Here is a 23,952-nt window from a genome sequence, read left to right as displayed (position 1 = left end):
TCTACTCCTAGAGTTTCCCATTCTTCCTCCAATCACTTGCTAAAGCTCAGCAAGAGAAATATGAAGGAATGCTAACCTGACAGGCACAGCACAAGGTTTACATAGTTATAGTTTCCAAGCTGAATAAACAGTCTAACGTAGTTAGCAGTGAGTTAACAGACTGGGTTAAAGTTTAGAAGTGAAATATCTAATATAGGGTAAAGAACAGATTCCATAGATAAAAAGATGACAAGTGATGTAGTTATGACCCTAGAAGTAGAGCACTTTCTTTGAGTTCTATATGCTGCTTACTAATATGCAAATAATACTTTAAAATACTTAAAAAATAAAGAAACTGGGGACTTCCCTGGTGGTGCAGTGCTTAAGAATCCGCCTGCCAATGCAGGGGACACGGGTTTGAGCCCTGGTCTGGGAAGAGCCCACATGCCGCGGAGCAACTAAGCCTGTGTGCCACAACTACTGAGCCTGTGCTCTAGAGCCCGTGAGCCACAACTACTGAGCCCACGTGCCACAACTAATGAGCCCATGCGCCTAGAGCCCGTGCTGCACAACAAGAGAAGCCACCTCAGTGAGAAGCCCTCGCACCGCAACAAAGAGTAGCCCCCACTCACAACTAGAGAAAGCCTGCCCACAGCAACGAAGACCCAGTGCAGCCAAAAATAAATTAATTAAAAAATAAAGAAACCATTAGAAATCAGAATAAAAAAAGTTTTTTTCAAAATATTTTCTTCCTATTCCTGGTACCCTAGAACATACCAGATATTTAATCTCCTAGAGGTTCTTTTCATTTTGGCCACACCAAGTAGTATGCAGGGTATTAGTTCCCTGACCAGGGATCGAACCCACGCCCCGTGCAGTGGAAGCACAGTGTCTTAACCACTGGACCACCAGGGAAGTCCCTCTCCTAGAGATTCTATCTGGGATCTGCTACTGACACTATTTTTAAATTTGTTTACAGTACACTATACTATATGTTGTACTAATTTAAAATAATACTGAGCTGTTTTCTGTAAGACCAAATAAACTGCTTTTGAATCAACCTCCTGCAGATTACATCTATAAACTCTGGTCAAAATAAACATAAACAACTATCTGAAGTTACTGGAGAGTGACCCACCGTGACTATCTAAAAAGATATACAAAGATATATACTCAAAAAAACAAAAAAAAAAAACCTATAAATAAATCAAATTCTAAAAAAGGTTCAAATAACCCACAGAAAGGCAGGAAAAATAAAACAATATTCTGAGAGGGAAAGAAAGAGAGAGGAACAAATAGAGAACAAAAAATTAAATGGCAGACAAACCCCAACATGTCAATAATTACATTAAATATAAATGGTCTATGTATAACAAAAGACAGATTGGCAGAATGAATTAAAAAAACATGACCCAGCCATATGCTACGCGTGAAAAACTCATTTCAAACATAACAACATATGTAGGTTGAAAGGAAAATGATAGAAAAAATATACCATGCAAACATTAATTTAAAAAATAAAAGACAGTGACTACCTTATTATTAGATAAAACAGACTTCAGAAAGAAAGTGACCAGTGTCGCGAGTGACCTTATGCCCACACAAAAACCTGTACACAACTGTTCAAAGTAACTTATTTCTAACAGCCAAAAATTGGAAACAACTAAACGTCCCACAATAGGTGAACAAATTTTGGTATACCTACATCGTGGAATACTATTCAGCAATAAAAAGGAATGAACTATTCATGTATGCAACAACCTGGAATAATCTCTAGAAAAGGGTGCTGAGCGAAAAAAGCCAATCTCAAAAGGTTTCATACAGCATGATTCCACTTAAATAACATTCCTGAAATGACAAACATATGGAAATTGAGAAAAGATTAGTGGTTGCCGGGTGTGTGTGTGTGTGTGTGTGTGTGTGTGTGTGTGCGTGTGTGTGTGTGTGCGTGTGTGTGTGTGTGTGTGTGTGTGTGTGTGTGTGTGTGTAGGGAGGGGGCGGAACAGAACAAAAGTGACTGAAAAGGAGCAATCAAAATGAAAGATCCTTCCAGCAATCACAGTCCTAGGTATTTACCCAGTTGATCTGAAAACTTATTTTCGCACAAAACCTGCACACAAATGTTATTAAGCTGCTTTATTCATAATCACCTAAAAGAAGAAGCAACCAAAACATCCTTCAATAAGTGAATGGATAAGTAAACTATGATACATCTATACAATGGGATACTCTTCAGTGATAAAAAAGGAATGAACAATCAAGTCATGCAACAATATGAATAAATCTTAAATGCATATTTAATATTCCTGGTAAAGGAATCCAGTCTGAAAAGGCTATATCCTGTATGATCCCATTTATACGACATTCTGGAAAGGGCAAACATATAGAGGTGATAAACAGATCAGTGACTTCCAGGGATTTGAGCGCTGGGAGAGGGTTAAATAGGTGAAAGGAAAAAAAGAAAAAAAAGATCCTTGGTTAATGAAAATGTTCTATTTTGACTGTATGAGTATCAATATCCTAGTTACAATACTGTACCAAAGTTTTGCAAGATGTTACCATCAAGAGAAACGAGATGAAAGGTATACGGGACTGCTCTGTACTCTCTCTGTAATGTTCTGTAAATTGACAATTATTTCAAAATAAAACGCTTTTTCGGTGTGTGTTTAAAAAAAAAAAAAGCAATGATTCTCACTGTACCAGGTTTTCAATGCTAGAACTATTCATGATATTAATAAAAACTTACACATTACCTGTTTACATCTTTGTCCATTCAATCCATGGTTTCTATATTAGGGCCCCATACTGCTGGAGCAAAGCATTAAGTCAAAAGCAGTACAAGAAGAAGAAAAGAGCATGTAACTTCAGCCAACAATCTTAAAGGCAGTTTTGGTGGATAGTGGTGGTAGTAACTTTAACAAAATATTGGGATAGAGCTTGCAAATCAATGGTATGTCTCTCAGTCTCAGTTTGGAGAGAGGAAATTGGTTAAAACTAAGAGAGCGATTTACACTTCCTTGGTCAACTTTCAAAAGATGCAGTCACTCAAAATAATTTTTTTAAATTACATACATAGACTTTTTAAAAAAGGAACAGAAAATGATGGATAATTTCCCTACCAAAGTAGCCTGTTGATGTTTAAGCAATAGTAAGACTAGCCATAAACAGGCCATAAATAAAAGGAAACAACAAAAAATGAAAGCCTCTTTTCCCTGCTGACCCCACTGTAATCCTTCTCCTCAAAGGTAACCACAATTCAGTGTCTTGTAACTCGTTCTTTTAAAAAAAGAGAATACATATAATAGACACACATTTATTTATTTTAAAAAACAATTACTTAAAAGATCACACTTGCTTTTATTTAGTAAGTTCTTCCCATTTCAACAGACACGCGCAACCTAGATCTATAACATCTATTTTCTTCATCAAGTGAATGTATAATAATTTAACCAATCCCCATTTTAATGGATGCTTTAGTGTTTCCAATTTTTTGCTAACATAGACAATGTTGAAATGAACATCTATCCCTATCCACCTTTTCTCCCTCCCCCTCTATATAAGCATATATCTTGGTCAAGCATACACACACACACATAAAGTTTGTGAATATAGCAGTAACAGTAAAGCCCTAGCAGCAGGATTGCAGAGTCAAAAAGAATATACATTTCTTATTTGGGAGATACTGCCAACTATCCACAAGACAGATTATACCAATTTACATTCCTACCAACAGTATGAGTGTATCAAAACTTTTGCCAATATGACAGGTGAATATAGTAATTTCATTCTAATCTGCATCAGAATTAGGCTACTATTTTGAACAACATTTATGATTATTCACTACAACCTTTTATTTCTTCGTATGAAAATTGCCTGTCTTTATCTTAATGCCCTTTTCCTACTAGGATGCTTGCTTACCTTTTAAACTAATTTGTATCAAAACTTTACAAAGGAAAATAATTAGCCCCTTGTTAAACATCTTGCAAATACACTCTGCCCAACTATCTTTAGTGATTCAACTCCTTCTATGGTGTATTTTTTCTAATTCTGTAAGTTTTTCATTTCTATACAGTCAAATTTATCAATCATTTCTTATACAGCAGTAGAATTTCGTGTCCTCTTTAAAAGTCCTTTTCTAATTCCAGATAAATACTGGCTGAAGTTCAAAATTGTTTAATATTGATCATTATAGAATAGTATCAATTAACTGAGAAAATTTAAAATATTTTATTTAAAGGAGTACATATAAAACATGAAGTATTAAAATTTTTATTCAATTTTGCAATCAAATAAATGCTATAAATAATTCAGAAATAAAATGCATGATGAACACTAAAGTAAATCCCAAACACATCTGCTGACTTTTTCATTAATTAGTAAACCAAGGGTATCAAAACATGCAAGTGGTAAGGTAAACGTTACAACTCCAAAAACACTGATGATTTTAAGCCTAGAACTCATCAGAAGTCTATTTCCTTATTTTCACTATAAATTTATTAATGAATAGTAATTTTCTTACTTTAAAGCTGAAATATGAAAAACAATACTAGTTTTATCTTAATTAACATAAAACATAATGTTTTACAAAATATGTAGTTCTTTATTTTGGTACACCAATATGCTGTAAAAGACCATAATGTTTTGGAGCCAAAAGAAACAATAGTTACACAAGTAAGAACAATAAAACAGACAGCCTGACTCTACTACACTTACCAACATGATCAGTGTTTAATGACCAATCTGTAAAACATATCTGTCTACACACTACTTCCATCATTTGGTAAATCTACTCTCTCACTGTAACCACAGGGAGCTCCATTTGATGTCTTCTTTAATTATATATGAAGAAATAGATTTAAACAAGAAATATAAACAAACTTTCTTTAAAACAAAACAAAATAAAAAGCACAGAAAAGTACTAACCATGGTTGTTGCTACTTTTTCTAAAATGACAGTCCCCTAAACAAACCTTAAACACATGAACAGTTATAGTAGTATTTTAATAGATCTAAGAATCAATTAGTAAGAGCACATTTTAAAATAAAGTTGGCAGGTTTGAAATCTGACATATTTCCCAAGAAAAAAGCAATATGCTATGGCTCCACTCCAATTTTAAAAGTAAAATGTCCACTTTTCAAAAGTAGTTAGAAATACCTTCTATTTAATAGGAAAGCATCTGGCAATGTAAAGCCAAAAATACATTTGTAAAATAATTTTAATAGGGAATTTCTAATAACATGGTTAGTATTTTTCTTGGAAAGATTTGTAAACAAACTCGACCCAAATATGCTGGGTATTTCCTAATGAAAATAGCTAAACTGTTTATACCAAAGTAAAATCTACTTACAAGTGAATCTGCATCAGGGCATTCCCTATTAAAACAAACAAAATATCAGACATATTCAACTATTAGAACTATCTGGTAAATATACTATATCAAAAGTGTTTGCCTTGGTATTTAAACATAACTTTCATTTAAACTCTATAAAAATATTTAGAGAAATCAAATCATGAATATTAAAATATACCAAATGATTTTAAAATTCAAACATTCCCCTATACTGATACTGCAAGACAAAATAAAACAAACAGCTTATAAATATTTGTAAAACTACTTTCAAAAATAGTTCTTTTCCATGAATATACATGTGTCATGTCAAGGAAGCTGTCAGTCCTACGATTTCTAGTGCCTTTTAATCCTTCAGGTAGAGAAAGTTAAAAAAAATTTTAACGTATTTCCTTTGAGGTACTTTCCATAAGCTAGTATATATAGAAGTGAAACCACTTTTTTCCAAATATGTTAGGTGAGTAGCTAGACTTCCAGCTGGAATAGTTGTTAGTCTAATGTAATATACAGTTGAGCACTGATACTTTATCATTTCACTGATAAGCAAATACAAATTTGGACATAATCTATTGAAAACTATTATTTTAAATGTAAAACTAAAACATAAAGAAGACCAGCCTTCTCAACTAACCAAATAAAGCACTAGATATATAAAATTAAAGGCATTGAAGCCATGAGGAACAAGCTTAGAAGAATATATATGTATACATTCTAAAAGAAGTTCACAAACAAAAATTAGCATATTTAAAAGGCATTGGATTAGGTATACTCTTTGGCTTGAGACAGTTATTACATATAGTATCAAATTCTGCCACTTTAATAACAGCCTGAAAACACACATATTAGGTACACCTTAAGAGCCAAATGAACAAAATAAAAAATACTAAATTAATACTAAATTATATAAGATAAACAGGTAATCTGTATCAATCCAGATATAGGGAAATCTATAAATTAAAGAACTTTGTTAAATATAGGATGGAATAGACTGAAAAAATGAAAAAAGAGGGAGATGACTATTCTGCCCTTAATTCAAATGGGAGCACCAGGGTAAATGCAAACCCCACATGTCTTTATAGCTACTTAAAATTGCAAATTTTGAAAAAGAGCTTCCTTATAAGGAATATTATATCAAAAAAACCTACTCATACTCTGAGGAAATGATCCAGAAAAGCTACTGTAATAATATTCAATCCCTGTACAGAATCAAATCAATTAAGATGTTTGAACATTTCTTTCTTCTTTTTTTAAAAGATAAAGTTTAAATATAAAAGTAAGTATAAGAGTTCCAAACCATTTATTCTCTGGTTTTAAGCCAGAACTCTCCAGTCTTTGTGGTAAAGCACTCATCTGTTTGCCTTCACAGTGCGCAGTATGAGACCTGCAGATGAAGCCCCAGGAAGACCAAGCTCTGAGCAGGACCCCTTGTCCACAATTGCTGGCATTTCAAAAACCTTCAGGCTATGAGAAGAAGCATGCCAAGAACCTCGGACATTTCAAGCAAAGTGAATTCTAACATTTTTCCTGCCAGGGAGTGTTGAAAGAAGGCAATAATGATGCAGTGATTTAGGCATTAGTTTTCTGACCTAGTATTCTTATTGGTTAAAATATTCCAATATCCAAGTGCCCTAATGATCATACTGGGAAATTACTGATCATGAAAAGCTATTTTAAAAACATGGAATATACAAAAATATTATAAGCTCCCTAAATGAACAGCTGTGAAAACCATCAATTATAAAAACATCTTAACTCTTTATAATGTAGCCACTAACAGATAAACTGGCTACATTTTAAAAATTTACTTACAAATCAATTGTTCAGACTTCAATTTCCAATGTTATAAAAGAGCTATTAGGTTCCACTCCCTTAGCAAAATACCACTCTTCACAATGCTCAAAAAAGACATCTGCAGAAGAGACAGTAGCTATAGGCATAAATCACTTTGCAAATAGTCTTAATTTGTTAAACCAAGTATCAATACAACTAGGGAGGAGGAAAGAAACAGACATTCAGAATGGCAGAAACTCCAAGAAACTCAGATGATAAGCGTATAACCAGGGAGGAGGCAAGACCACCCAAAGCACAAATTGTTCTCTTATATTGAAAATATGAATGGCCATCAAAATATTAAACCTCGTGAGAGTTCTGCTGATTATGCTAGAGAAGTAGGGACTTGAAACAAATTTTCAGTCAATGTTACTGGGTCAACAAATCACTCAAGACTTTTGATTAGTGCCTCTTCATTGTAAATGGGTTGAATAATTAAGCAAAGAAAAGTTCCTTTATTTCCAATTTGTCTCCAGTTAATCACAGAGTTCAATGATTCTCAACCCCAGGTGTATATTAAGAATCACACCATACACAAAAATAAGCTCAAAATGGATTAAAGACCTAAATGTAAGGCCAGAAACTATCAAACTCTTAGAGGAAAACATAGGCAGAACACTCTATGACATAAATCACAGCAAGGTCCTTTTTGACCCACCTCCTAGAGAAATGGAAATAAAAACAAAAGTAAACAAATGGGACCTAATGAAACTTAAAAGCTTTTGCACAGCAAAGGAAACCATAAAGAAGACCAAAAGACAACCCTCAGAATGGGAGAAAATATTTGCAAATGAAGCAACGGACAAAGGATTAATCTCCAAAATTTATAAGCAGCTCATGCAGCTTAATAACAAAAAAACAAACAACCCAATCCAAAAATGGGCAGAAGACCTAAACAGACATTTCTCCAAAGAAGATATACAGAGTGCCAACAAACACATGAAAGAATGCTCAACATCACTAATCATTAGAGAAATGCAAATCAAAACTACAATGAGATATCATCTCACACCAGTCAGAATGGCCATCATCAAAAAATCTAGAAACAATAAATGCTGGAGAGGGTGTGGAGAAAAGGGAACCCTCTTACACTGTTGGTGGGAATGTAAATTGATACAGCCACTGTGGAGAACAGTATGGAGGTTCCTTAAAAAGCTACAAATAGAACTACCATATGACCCAGCAATCCCACTACTGGGCATATACCCTGAGAAAACCATAATTCAAAAAGAGTCATGTACCAAAATGTTCATTGCAGCTCTATTTACAATAGCCCAGAGATGGAAACAACCTAAGTGTCCATCATCGGATGAATGGATAAAGAAGATGTGGCACATATATACAATGGAATATTACTCAGCCATAAAAAGAGACGAAATTGAGCTATTTGTAATGAGGTGGATAGACCTAGAGTCTGTCATACAGAGTGAAGTAAGTCAGAAAGAGAGAGACAAATACCGTATGCTAACACATATATATGGAATTAAAAAAAAAATGTCATGAAAAACCTAGGGGTGAAACAGGAATAAAGACACAGACTTACTAGAGAATGGACTTGAGGCTATGGGGAGGGGGAAGGGTAAACGGTGACAAAGCGATAAAGAGGCATGGACATATATACACTACCAAAAGTAAGGTAGCTAGCTAGTGGGAAGCAGCCGCATAGCACAGGGAGATCAGCTCGGTGCTTTGTGACCGCCTGGAGGGGTGGGATAAGGAGGGTGGGAGGGAGGGAGACGCAAGCGGGAAGAGATATGGGAATATATGTATATATATAACTGATTCATTTTGTTGTGATGCTGAAACTAACATACCATTGTAAAGCAATTATACTCCAATAAAGATGTTAAAAAAAAAAAAAAAGAATCACACAGGCTGCTTAGAACAAAACAAAAACTATGCTGGGGCCTCCCACCCCAAGAATCTGATTTAATGGGTCTGAAGCAGGGCCTGGCATAGATATATTTAATTTCTCAGGTAGTTCTAATGTATAGCCAAGGCAGAAAACTTGACTTAGCTAATACTAGTTTAATTCTTATATGCTAATTATATTTCTTTGTATACCAATTTATTTTTTTAAAAAGGTAAATGACATTTATACTCCATCTTCCATCTAAAAATGACGAATTAGTATAAATGTTTAAAATATGTTAGGACTTTTTTCTCCCTCACTTAACATTTTCCATTTATGTACACATATATCACTAATTTACTATATGGTTAGAGTTGTCTTGAAAGATTTTCATCAAATTGCTGACCATGGTGTTTTTCTTAGGTTATTAAGACTTAGAACAATTTTTAGTTCTCTCTGTACTTTTGCTTGATTTTTAAAAATATGCACGTATCACTTTATAAAATAAGAGTATCTTTAAAGTTTCAATTTCAAAACGCTAAAGCGTTCATCTTGAAATTTTAAAATAATAAGAAAAGTTAACACTTTTAACTAAAACTAGAGGAGCTGGCAAATGTTCTTAGAAAAGTTTGTATTTTTCACATCTTAGCCATATGTACTTCGGGTTATTTCCAAAAGAATTTTTTCTTTTCAAATTCATAACAATAGTCTTATTCTTAATTATTTATAACCATAGAAAGGATTTTGACAATATTTAATATACTTACACAGACTCTGTATCCTTTTCCTTTTTAATTATTCCTGGTAAACCAAAAGTCTTTCTTTTCCTTGGTCTTATACCTTAAAATAAATATATATTGTTACAGAAACATAACTGTTCCTGATAAATATATTAAACTTATGAATGCATCTTGTATCTTGACACACAATTTGCTCATAACTGTTGATACTAAATTTGGATGAAAGAAAGTATCAACTGCTAAACCCTAATATTTAAGTAAGTCATAGTCTGTTTAAATTTTTCTTATGTTGATATAATATAGCCTTTTATTCACCAAAAGGTTATACATAGAACATTGATTTGATCAGTGAAATTCTCTCTTCCCCTAAATCACCTCAGGCAAAATAAGCACTTGCAGATATCTTAAGACTTCAAAGAAAGTACATTATTCACTGTATTAGATTTTGTTATAAATGCAGGTCAAATCATGTTCCCGGTATAAAGGGTCACAAAATATAAATGTGTTGTTTTAAATGAAAAGTTGACAACAGATCCATTACCAGTACGACATGGGAAACTTATAATACGGCATTCTTTTGTCCGTATGTTATCTCTAATACAAATAACGTTATAAATGGATCCAACCATAAATGAGGAACAAATACCATCTCTATTTTGCCAAATATGGCAGTTCTTCCTCTTCTTCTTGCATGACAAATTATTTTTTAAATGTCAGTCATGCTATCAATCATTAACAGAATTCAGCACTTAAAGCTTAACTACTTAACTCTTTGAGAACTAGAGTACACCTAAGCTAACCTCTCACCTTATAGATGAGGAAACTCAGAGTATTATTTTTGTTTTTTTAACTCAGTGTTATACAACTAGTTAACACTACAGTCAGGATTATAATCCAGATGTCTTAGAATAATGTACTTGCTTTCATGCAAAACTAACTCCCTGAACCATTTATTTGCAAAGCATGTTATAATATTTTAAAAATAAATACATTTTTATTCTCACAGAGTGTTATTATAAACATTTTTAAAGAACTTTTAAAATTCTTTTAAACTTCTGAAGAACTTTTAAAGTCTGAGTACACAGAACTTAAATAAGTACTGCTCTTAGTCAAACAGATGGTAATTATAAAAAGTCTAGGCCCCAGAGCTCGTTGACTGCTCAGTTAATAACCTTACACACAACAGCAAACCATTTCTCCATATTCTCACACAGGTCTTGGAAAAAAACAGAAGACTGCTTTCAAATTATTTCTAGCAGCTCACAAAGTAACACTATAAAACATAACAAAAATTGCAGACATCTCTTGGGTTTCAGACTATGAAAAACATCAATTTAAATAGGAAGGGTTGTGGATCCTTGCTCTAAGTCAAATCATCGCCTATTTTGAATGACAGTAACATAAGCATTAATACATAACCTTATTAATTACTGAAATGTTACCCATTGTAGAATAAGCGGTATACATCAATATGTAGTGATAAGTTTCATATTTATGACATTAGAATGTTTAAAGATTGATATCAGTGGAGAAAACAATCTCAATGCATATCTGCAAACAAATACATGTTATATTTAATCTTTAAAAAAATCTATATTCTAACACACTAATATTCCTTTGGGCAAACCTATTTTTATTAAGTAAACATTAATATCTGCAGGTCTTCAAACCACATTCACATTTTTTACATCACTCCATAGACATGCTAACACCAATGGATAGCAGCCCCTCTATTCAGTAAACAGAAGCTATTAGCTAGCTCCCACACATTACAACTAGTCAATTTACCTTCAACTGCACTAGCAGGGTCACATTCTTCAAATTCAATAAGGCCTAAAAAAGAAAAAACATGAACAAGTACTGGTTTAAAAAAAAAAAAAAAAAAAGGCTGGTAGAAAACAATCACATCAGATCCCATTACATCTTTTTAATTGTTCTGAAACATGTTCCAGCGTTACCTGATAGTGTTAATTAAAATATCAGCAATAATTTAAAAATCAAATAAGCCTAACACTGAAAAAAGACCGAGACTAGCCTATATCATGAACACAATTTACTGACACCCCTTTATATATGATACCACAGAACTGGAGACACAGAGATTTAACATGTAGTTTCTGTTTTCAATAAATATCCGACTAAAAATGTATGTTCCACTAAATGGTCACTTTAGCCCTGCCTGATTAAATGGTAACTGGTACAACCTGCTACATCAAGAAATTTAAAAACAGAGCCTGAAGTAACGAGTGGATAATAGGGACTTCCCTGGTGGTGCAGTGGTTAAGAATCCGCCTGCTGATGCAGGGGACACGGGTTTGAGCCCTGGTCCGGGAAGATCCCATATGCTGCAGAGCAACTAAGCCCGTGTGCCACAACTACTGAGCCTTTGCTCTAGAGCCCGCGTGCCTAGGGCCTGTGCTCCGCAGCAAGAGAAGCCACCGCAATGAGAAGCCCGTGCACAGCAATGAAGAATAGCCCCCGCTCGCCACAACTAGAGAAAATCCGCACACAGCAACAAAGACCCAACGCAGCCAAAAATAATAAATAAATAAATTTATTTTAAAAAAACCCAAACAGTGGATAATAGAGGATTTCACTACTGGTCCTTCTGAGATGTTAAGCTTAACTATAACTATGTGCAAATTCACGATCAGAGTTCTCATTGATCATTCCATTATGAAAGAAAACCACTAATGAACAAGAAAAATTTCTCTATTAAGTAGGAGCATTTAAAGTATTGGCTAAAGTGTCCTGCTTCTTACCCCCAAATCAAAGATTTACTTCCTCAGTTCCAGTTTTTATTCAAAAAGAGTAGATTAACATTTAGTGATAAACAGAATAAAAGTCATAAATGTGAGTTGATAAACAAGGTCTTAATCAATTAACTGGCAATACCTTCCCTACTGGGGCATTCTTATGACATATATCATATGACTAAAAAAAAAAAACACTCACTACTTCCATCCAAAAAATTCTTAGAGTCAGAAAACAGCCCAATTAAAATTTCAAGGAACTTCAAGTCCACTCTGTAAATCTTTAAGCTAAGAATTCTTTAAATGAAAGGGTAATGAGCTTGTTCTTAGAATCCTTTAAAGGCCTACATTAACAGTTTACAAAGAGATGAGAACTGAAAGATCAATAAAGATAAAGAATTTTAGTAGTATGTGCATCTGATAAACAGCAACTTTTTGCTTGGTGTAAGAATTATTAAGAATGAAAAATTTCTACTTAAATTACCAACAGCTTATTATGTGTTATTAGTTTTATCACTTACTAACAAAGCTTGAGAAAATATAACCACCCATCAAAAAAATATATAGTATATATTAAGATCTTTGGATGTTATCATATATATGAAAATAGTAAAGGCGTCCATTAACTCTATAAACATCAGTCCCTTCAAACAAAATTCTACATTTTTTCCTCACAAAACATCTCTCCTATACCAGATATCTTGATCACTGTTCTCTTTATCTTTTAAAAACATCCTCTTAAAATCCATTTGAAACAGAAAAATATCCAATAAAAATAAGCTATTCAAAATGACATTTTTGAAATATAAGGTGCCAAATCCTTTCAAATTGTAAAATATATATTAAAACATTTTAACTGAGTTCCATCCACACATAAGCTTTTCTATTAAAAACAGAAACACTAACAGTTTCTAGAAAAATAAAACTAAATATATACTCTTAAAAAAACCATTAAATCATGCATGAAAAAGATTTTGTTTTTCAAATGGCATACGCTCCACATGCTGCTTCACATGGCAAAGCTCTGCGTGCCTGGCTCAGTGCCAGCTGACAGCTCAGCTGGATATCAATGCACATTCTGACCCCCCTTGTAGCATGTCACTTCTGAACTGTTTCACAAGTAGAAAGTTTATTCACCATTTCCCCCAAATGCAGTACACCGCCCATCATTCTGCTATTTAATCATAAGACAAGTTACTTTTTTTGAAAGTACCAAAGCCAGAGTGAGAGTCAGAAAGAATAGTTTGCTACCACTGGAATTTCAACTGTTTTAGGCTCAATTAATTCTGTTGTCAAAATAAATAAGTGTTCTTAGTGCTTAGATTTTATGCTGGGCTGCAAGGGCAATTTAGTTTGTATAAAAGCAAATAAGACCATTTTGGCTCTGTCTCCGATGCTCTTTCATACATTATCTAAAAATGCCATCATGAGTTCAATTAAAAGCAGAAGAAATTAAAAGCAGACCTCAAAGAGGGCAACGATCCAAAGCAAGACAATTCTTACACATGATGCTTTAATCATATGTAGGAATAAATTATTGCTAGCAAAAGAAAAAGAGAAAGTCAATAACCTAAACAATTCATCCAAACCTAATTTGGATCAAAATTTTTAAGAAATGTTACAGAAGGAAAGAATTTATTTAACAGTAATCTTTAATCACTGCATGTCTTTAATCACTACATGAATGAGGTAGAGTATTAAAAAATGTTAAATACTGGGCTTCCCCGGTGGCGCAGTGGTTGAGAGTCCGCCTGCCGATGCAGGGGACACGGGTTCGTGCCCCGGTCCGGGAAGATCCCACATGCCGCGGAGCGGCTGGGCCTGTGAGCCAAAAATTAAATATTTAATTAATAGTTTCCATTGTTTTGGAATCAATTCCAAATCTCAGGTCATCAATAAAATCTGCAACTTTGTCTAGCTATAAACTGGCCTCAGAACTCAAATAAGAAGTCTGGGCTACCCAAATCAAGTATATTTCTGCATATATCCAACTAAAACCACAGAACACCAGTTCTAATTAAAAGCCAAAGTAAAACATACAAACATGACCAGATCTAACAAAGTCTAACAAAAAGTGATGATAATGGGGGAGGGGAGGGGGAGAGAGGAGGGAGAGGAAGGGACAAAGAGAAAGAGGGTGGGGGGAGGGTGACTCCAACAATGGGAGTCAGTGACATTTTCAAGCTTGCTCCTGGGCCTATGGAACAGAACACAGGCACATTGCTAGGTACCTGGGATGATGAACCGGGCAAGCTAACATGAAAAAGAACATCAAAGTCTAACTTGTGGTGGTGTGCAAAGGGCACGGAAGTTCAAGTCCTGGTTTTGCCACTTGCTTTTTGGCTGATTACCTTGGCCTAGTTACCCTTTTGAACCTAGGTCTTACCATTTTTATGAATGTTATGGGGGGTGATAATAATACTTTTTGTTATATTTGCTCTCTCTTTCTCCCTCTATACATACTCATACTTGTAGTTTTTTTTTTTCTTTCACTTGTTAAATCATTTGAAAGTAAGTTGCAACATCAATGCTACTTCATTTCAGGAGTATTTATTTTAATAGCGGGCTTGTAACAACAATTTCCTCAGTCCAGTGGTTCCAAATCCCAAGTCCTAGCTGAATCTTCTAGAGCAATGCTTCCTGTATCAGAAACACCAGGAGGGCTTGTTAAACCACGAATTGTTGGGCCCCACCTGCAGAGTGTCCTTTACAGAAGGTCTAGGTTGGCGCTCAGGAATTTGCATTTTAAACAAACTCCCAGGTGATGTGGATGGTCCTAGGATCACACTTTGAGAACTACAGTCCTAGGGATTCCCTGGGTCCACTGCCAGATATTCAGTAAGTCTAGACAGTGCTTCTCCAATTTTACTGCACATACAAACTGCCTAGGGATCTCACTGAAGTGCAGCTTCTAATTCAGTAGGTCTGGGGTAGGGCTTGAGAGTCTACACTTATAACAAGCATCCACTGATGTAATGCTACAGGTTCTCAACAATGGCTGCATGTTAGAGTCAGACGAGTTTTAAAATATAGTGATACCAAGGACCCACCCTAAACCAATGACATCAAAATTTCTGGGATAGTGCACTGGCTGTTCGTTTTTAAATTTTTATTATTATTTTTTTATAAAGCATTTAAAAATATATATATATTTATTTATTTATTTATTTTTGGCTGTGTTGGGTCTTCATTGCTGTGCGTGGGCTTTCTCTAGTTGTGGTGAGCAGGGGCTACTCTTCGTTGCGGTGCACAGGCTTCTCACTGCAGTGGCTTCACTTTTTGCGGAGCACGGGCTCTAGGCACACGGGCTTCAGTAGTTGTGGCACACAGCCTCAGCAGTTGTGGCTCACGGGCTCTAGAGCGCAGGCTCAGTAGTTATGGCACACAGGCTTAGTTGCTCCATGGCATGTGGGATCTTCCCAGACCAGGGCTCAAACCCATGTCCCCTGCTTTGGCAGGTGGATTCTTTTTTTGTTTGTTTTGTTTTTTTTGTTTGTTTTTGTTTTTTTTAGTCTGACAAATAAAGTTTTTATTTCAGACAGATTTTTAAAACCCGATGTCTCATCTTCATTCTTTTTCTTCTTGTATTAGACCATAGAGTGTATTCCAGCTTTACTGTTATCCAACTCAACCAATACTTTGTTTTTTGGCCTTTATTTTTCCCTCATCCACTTGCCTTATGGTGGAGAGAAACATATCTGTGTTGCATATTCAGGTCTCTTTCAAGTTTTTTATCACAACATACACATTCTATTTCATTAAACATTCAAGCAATTCTGAGTTAAGTGGACACCATAACATTATTCTATTTATTTCTCACAGTATCAGGCTTAATTCTTTGGCAGTGGTGTTTGCAATTATCTATGTTTAATCCATTATGATCTAATGACTTCTCTCAACATAAATTTAATTAAATGTTCATAGCTTGACAACTGTGTGTGAAGCATGATGCAAGGGGGAACAAAGATCAATTTCATGTTTGCCCCAATTTCAAGCAGCATATCAGTAGTGAAGGAGACATGGGATACAATTATAGAAAAGACTATGATACAAGTTGTGTTACAAGTGATGTAATAAATGCACAGCTCCTTGGAAGCAGAGAAAAGAGAAACTAATTCTGGCAGGTGCAGTTAGGAAGAAAATTGTGTAGACTTTGGAGAACTGGCAAAATCTGGCAGGTGGATTCTTAACCACTGCGCCACCAGGGAAGACCCTGTTCGTTTTTTTAAAAAAAGAGAAATTAAAAGGAAAGGGAAAATATTTTCAACGAATGATTCTCACAGGTATCCAAGGCTTGAGAAGCAGTGATGAGACAAACTTAGGAACCATGGTCTTAAATCAAAGGAATGGGTTTTTAACCATGGAATTTCAGTCACTGTTAAACCTTCTAAATTTTCATCTAGTTCTCCAAACACAGCATCTTGGCAGTGAAATATAATCTCCTCCTACATCGGAAATCTGACACTGCCTCCATACCCCCAGACTGAGTCATGTTTTCACTTTCTGTGATCCTGATGAAACCTTTAAGGCTTATACTCTGCTCACTATAATCTCTTTTCTCTGGGAACTTCCCCCTTCCTCAGGAGTGGTACAGAAGCCATGACCTAGTCAGAACAGACTGGATTAGAAAGAAGGTTACCCCAATCCAAGACTACCTAGACCAGTTTCTTTCTGGTCTAGAAGAGGGATAAAAACCTGGGTTAATTCTGAGCTGTGGCTACAATTAAGGAACAAGTGAAAATACCCAGAAATTACTAGGCGATCACTTTACATCATATACCTGGAGAAGCAAAGAAAGCTATTCTGCAAAGAAAAAATAAATAAATAAATAAAGCAGTAAAATGCAGAGACTCAATAAAGGAAAAATGATACCTAGTGTTCCTACTGGTGTGGGTTTCCTTCTGCAGCCTGGCTATATCCCTGATTTTGAATCCTTGGGATACCTCAGTTTCTTTCCCATAAACTTCCTTTTAAGTTCAGATTGATTTAACTTCTTTTACGTACTGCAAAAACCTCAAACTCTGTCCTAATTCTTATGCATATGTAAAAATTGTAATCAGCTTACTTTTTTACTTCTATTTTTTTGTCAGTGTTTATACTTCAAGTTAATGAACTGAGCTTTCCTTAAAGCCTGCTCAAAACAGTTTAATCTTTACTTCACAATTTAGGATTCTTATTATGATGATCAGTTACTGTGCTGTGATACGACTGCAGATGTAGTTAGTGCAGGATATCAGATTAAATGATTTCTGAATCCAAGAAGAACAGCAGAATCAACTTTTGAAAAAAGATTACATATTGTTATGAGCTTCACAATTCTAACGTATTATGACATACCTGCTACTATACTACACAAGAAGTACATTCCCTAACAAAGAGTTAGGCAAAGTCTTCTGTAAAAAGTCAAGATGGTAAATATTTTGAACATTGTAGGTCATAAAGTCTGTCACAACTAGTGACCTCTGCTGTTGTAGTGTGAAAGCAGTCACAGACAGTACATAAACAAGTGTGGCTGTGTTCAAAAAAACTTTCATGGACGCTGATATCTGAATTTTACAATTTTATGTATCACAAAATACTGTCCCGTCCCCGCCCCCGCCCCCACCCCACTGCCAATCATTCTTTGCTGTAGGCCTCAAAAAAGAGGCAAAGCTCAATGTGGCTCGGTGGCCACAGTCTGCAGACTCCTGCTCTAAAAGATAATCACTATCAGGAGGCATATGCGTCCCACAGGGCAGAGTTCTATGCCTCTGTCCTAGGTGGTTAGGACGCAACAGGTGAAGGTGTACTCCTTCATAAAGTGAAGCTTCTCTGTGTTATTTTCTTTGGGAGTTCTCCTCTTTTACTCTATGTGGGCTAATCTACATTATCCTCTTCACTAATCATCATCCATTCTTCTTTTCTCTTTCTCTAGTCATCCCCACTTGCTATCAAATAGAAAAACCAAGTAATCACAAAATATCTGGTGTGGTTTGTGGGTCTTTGATCTTCTTGGCTATTTTAAATTTTGCTTTCTACGAAAGGGTTTCTACTCCTCTGAATTAAAAAAAAAAATTTCATGGAGGGAGTGGAAGGAGGTTCCATTTATAGGTTTGGCATTACTCTTAATCCTTGAGGGGTCTGGAAAGATGATCACTAGTTTTTTTTTTAATCTATATACTTGTACCCTATACTTTATTCTTTTTTCTTTTATTTCCCATTTTTATTGAGATGTAATTGACATACAGCTCTGTATAAGTCTGTTATACCACATAATGACCTGACATACGTATACTGTGAAATGACTGCCACAATAAATTTAGTTAATATTCATCTCCTCATACAGTTAATCCCCCCAATTGTTTCCCTTGTGGTGAGACCTTTTAGGGGTTACTCCCTTAGCAACTTACAGATACACCATGCTGCAGTGTTAGCCAGAGTCATCATCTTGTGCATTACATCCCCAAGACTTATTTATCTTATAACTGAAAGTTCGTACCTTTTGACCACCTTCATTCAGTTCCCCAGCCCCACACCCCCTGTCCCCCTGACACTGGTAACCACTGATCTAATCTCTTTTCACTTTTTTTGAATTTTATTTTTTTTATACAGCAGGTTATTGGTTATCTATTTTATACATATTAGTGTATATATGCCAACCCCAATCTCCCAATTCATCCCACTGCCACCACCACCCCCATACTTTAAAATAATATACCTAATGTAGAAGCTAGAATATTCCAAATATCTAAACTAATAAATTAATTTCACATTTAGCCAGTCTGACCACAAGAATCTCATTTTTCTCTTTCTCTTTGTGGCTGGCTGTTTCAATATTTTATGTCTACCTTTCTGGGGCTTTTTCTATTTGTATCTTTAAACACATTATAGTCCCTGGAAGTCCTCAAATGGAAGCTATAAACTTATATTATCATATAATGAAAATATAAATAAACTGCAAAAAAATATTTTATTTAAACATATTAGACAATGGCCTACCAACTTTTTAAGTTATCTATCCTTGTTTCTTATAAATGGAAACTTGCTTAACTTTTATGAAAAGTATACAGTGAAATTAGCGGAATGACTGTAAAACAGGAAATTTCAAAAATATGGATTTTAATCTCCTTTTACAACTAAAACATATGAGAATGGGTAGAAATACTAGGATAATGTCGTTAGAACATAACAAGACATTCAAAATTAGAAAACACCTGTTTATTCATGACTGTTTCAGACCACAGGTGCTTTGATATACTCAAAGCATACACTTAAAGTGACTCAAATTCCAGAAGGCAAGGCACTACAACACTGAAAAAGTAACGACAAAAACAGTCTGGAGGTTCCTCAAAAAATTAAAAATAGAACTACCATATGATCTAGCAATTCCACTTCTGCATATTTATCTGAAGAAAAATCACCATCTCAAAAAAATATCTGCACTACCATGTTCAGTGTGGCATTATTTATAATAGCAAAGGCATGGAAACAACCTGTCTACTGACAGACGAATGGATAAAGAAAATACAGTGTGTGTCTATATATACATATATATATGTGTGTGTGTATATATACACACACACATACAAACAAAATATTCAGCCATAAAAAGGAAGGAAATCCTGCCGTTTGTGACAGCACAGATGGACCTTGAGGGCATTATGCTAAGTGAAATAAGTCAGAGAAAGACAAATATTGTATGATCTCACTTACATGTGGAATCTAAAAAAAACCTGGACTTATAGATACAGAGTACAGATGGGGGGTGTCCCCCACTAGGCAAAGCGGGTAAAGGTGGTCAAAACATACACACTTCCAGTTATAAGACAAAGTAAGTCCTGCAGATGTAATGCACAGCATGGTGACTTTAGTAAACAATACTATATTATGTATTTGAAAGCCGCTAAAAGAGTACAGTCATCCCTCAGTATCCAAAGGCAATTGGTTCTAGGATCCCTGCAGATACTAAGTTTCGAAGACGCTCAAGTCCCTTACATGGCATAACGCAGTCAGCCCTCCATATCCGTGGATGTGGAATCCTCGGACAGACAGGGCCAACTGTAGTCCTTAAAAGTTCTTATCACAAGAAAAAAAAATTTTTAACTATGTGTGGGAATAGATGTTAACTAAACTTACTTTGGTAATCATTTTGCATTACATACATATATCAAGTCATTATGTTACATACCTTAAAGCTAATACAATGTTATACGTCACTTATATCTCAATAAAAAAAAGTAATGACAAAAATGACACTACATATAATTAGTATAAAATAGTCTCAATGAATAGGAAAAAAATTTAATGCTCTCAAAGTGTTTGATTTACATAGGAGAACTGAAGACATAAAGTTAGAGGTTATATATCTCAACAGATAACTAAGAAATTTTTCAGTGCAAGAGAAATAGGTTAACTTTCAGTTATACAAAGTTTTTAAAGAACTGGGCCTCTTGTTTTCTTTTTAAAATGTGTATCCCGTAGGCCTAAAACCAGTTTACAGAGGAACTCATCCACCAGAGGGAGCCCTTACAAAACAGGAGAAAAAAATGTTAACAGTAAAATAGTATATACAACTCAAGGTTAGAATACTTCTTACAAAACAAAATCCACAATCACGTGTTATTTTTCTGAGAAACACAAAATTTCCATCACTGTAATGGACTCCCCTCTAGTGACATAAATAGAACAAATATGTACGAAAGAGCTGTAACTCTTCACCCACAAGTCAACTGGAGAAGTAATACTTATTCTTTCCATTCCACACCCACACCACTCCCTTTTTTCCCCTTAAATTAGTTCTAGGATCACTTATTTTGAAAATCAGTCACATATACACAATGTCAACAGTCAGCCTGACATATACACAATGTCAACAGTCAGCCTGAAACAGTCACCTAATTCTGGGTTCAGTAATTCTAGGAAAGCCCATGTCACCACAATCTTCACTTCCCTCTTACCATTTAGTTACAGAAATTTTCTACATGCCATATATCTTAAGGCCATTAAATTTAAATTTATAAACAATAACCAAGAGTAGCTAACTATTAATCAGGTATGTATTAATTTTTAGAAAATACCATTTATTAAGTACTCAATAAAAACCTCACAACCACCCCATGAGGTAGGTACTATTATTATCCTCACTTTATAGATGAGGGTACTGAGGCTTATAGGTCTCACGGGTAGTAAAGAATAGACCACAAACCACAGGGCTAAGTAGTGTGCTACACCACAGATAAGAAAGTAACTGAACTTTTTCTTGAGATAATTGTAGATTCACAGTACAGTTCTAAAAAAAGAAAAAAGAAAAGAAATACAGCAAGATTCCTTGTATACTTTGCCCAGTTTCCTGCAATGATAACATTTTGCAAAACTACAATACAATGTCACAAACAGGATACTGATAATGATACAATCTATCAACCTTATTCAGTTCTGTCTAAGGCATTTTTAACCAGCCAATACACATTTGCTTTTATTCTATCAATACTTCTAAATGCTCTATATAAAAATTCTTCAATTGTTTTTACCTCTCTTAACTGGTTTTCACTTACAATTTAATCTTTACAATGAATTTTAGGGTTTCACGCTATTTTGTAGTTATGTATCTCAGCATCCTCATTCTCCTACATATGTAAATTTAGGTAGTTCTTTTCTAATTTCTCCAAAGCATGGGCCTTGAGGTCAAGGATCCTGAAATTTAATCCCAGTATTCTGGCATGTACTTAGCTTTGGCAAGTAATTTAACCTCTCAATATTTCCATCATCTGTAAAATGGGAATAACAGTACCTACTTCAAAGAGTTCCTGAAGATCAAAGTTTGCCTGCAAAGCAGTTGACATAGTACATGGCACAAAGTAAGTATTCACTAAATTTAACCATAATTACTTACTATTCCTTCACCAAGACTTATCTAATAGCAAATCCATCCATTCCAACCTCTTTAACATGCTAACCTTACCTTATATGCCCATCTGTTCATTCATTCAACAAAAATGTACTGTTTACACATAATAAAGATAAACACATGAATCAAAAACAGAACTTTTCTTCATAAAAGCACAATTACTAAAATTTAAGGTAGACAACAACAATGCCAAAAAAAGGTACAAAGTTCTCTGTCTGATGGTGGAAGTAACACATGACCTGGCTTTTTAAGAATTTATTCATTTGAAAAATGAGTGGGATATAGCATTTTCTAGAGCAAACGTAAGGGCAACTAAGGTACCAAGGGCAAAAGCGGGGTATGGATAGGAAACAGCAAGCGATTCAGGTTGGCTGCAATGGAGGGTGCCAGAAAAGAAAAATGGCAAGTAAGACTAAGGATTGGACAAGGGCAGGGGCTTCCCTGTTGGCGCAGTGGTTAAAAATCCGCCTGCCAATGCAGGAGACATAGGTTTGAGACCTGGTCCAGGAAGATCCCACATGCCGCAGAGCAACTAAGTCCGTGCGCCACAACTACTAAGGCTGCGCTCTAGAGCCTTTGAGCCACAGCAACTAAAGCACGCGCGCCTAGAGCCCGTGCTCTGCAACAAGAGAAGCCACTGCAATGAGAAGCTCACGCACCGCAGCCAGGAGTAGCCCCTGCTCGCCACAACTAGAGAAAGCCTGCACGCAGCAATGAAGACCCAACACAGCCAAAAATAAATAGATAAATAAATAAATCTATTAAAAAAAAAAAAAGATTGGGCAAGGGCAGATCCCAAAAAGCTTTGAATCTAAGTCCAGAATCTAAATTTCATTCTGTCTATAATGAAAAGTCAAAGATTTATGAGTAATGCCATTATGAGTTCATAATTATATACCCAAACCATTAATGTGCTACAACATGTAAAACAGACTAGAGAAATCTCTACTGTGCGAGTATTTAGAAACCTGCTGCTGTATTCAATGAGGTAGGTAAGAAGGAAGGTCTGAAGGGAAAAATACTAATGGAATTGAAACAATACAATTTGAAACTTAACGAAACGTGCGAAAAAGGAAGTGAAGATGATTTAGGTTTCAAGCCTTAGCTGTGAACTGCACAGAAGAAAAATGGCTCCCAGACTTCTCTACAAATCACATATTCATTTTTCTGAATTCTAAACTATACTTTAACTTCTTTACTGGGCTGAATAATTTTTACCTGTGGAATGAAAACAAGTATCTTGCAAGAATATGGTAGAGTAACCAATAGATTCAAGAAATCTAGAAGACTTGGGACTTCCCTGGTGGCACAGTGGTTGAGAATCTGCCTGCCAACACAGAGGACCTGGGTTCGATCCCTGGTCCGGGAAAATCCCACATGCCGTGGAGTAACTAAGCCTGTGCGCCACAACTACTGAGCCTGCGCACCACAACTACTGAAGCCTACACACCCTAGAGCCTGTGCGCCGCAACTACTGAGCCCACGTGCCGCAACTACTGAAGCCCGCATGCTCTATGGCCCACGTGTTGCAACTACTGAGTCCGCGTGCTGCAACTACTGAAGCC

The 23,952-nt window shown here is 35.3% G+C and overlaps 1 protein-coding gene across 1 annotated transcript in view; it reads right to left on the bottom strand.

Annotated features, from left to right (window-relative positions):
• The window catches only part of FCHO2 (FCH and mu domain containing endocytic adaptor 2), a gene marked incomplete at its 5' end in the record, with an annotated part of 117,340 nt that overhangs the window by 45,527 nt on the left and 47,861 nt on the right, over positions 1-23,952 (bottom strand). Inside the window, 3 exon segments of the mRNA XM_060146315.1 lie at positions 5,327-5,351; positions 9,776-9,848; positions 11,537-11,581. Of these exon segments, the coding sequence (XP_060002298.1) occupies positions 5,327-5,351; positions 9,776-9,848; positions 11,537-11,581 (143 nt within the window).

This window comes from Lagenorhynchus albirostris, chromosome 3 (assembly GCF_949774975.1).
Source record: "Lagenorhynchus albirostris chromosome 3, mLagAlb1.1, whole genome shotgun sequence".
Classification (NCBI taxonomy): Eukaryota; Metazoa; Chordata; class Mammalia; order Artiodactyla; family Delphinidae; genus Lagenorhynchus; species Lagenorhynchus albirostris.
The sequence above is the reverse complement of the archived record's forward strand: the minus strand, read 5'-3'. Positions and strand labels throughout refer to the sequence as shown.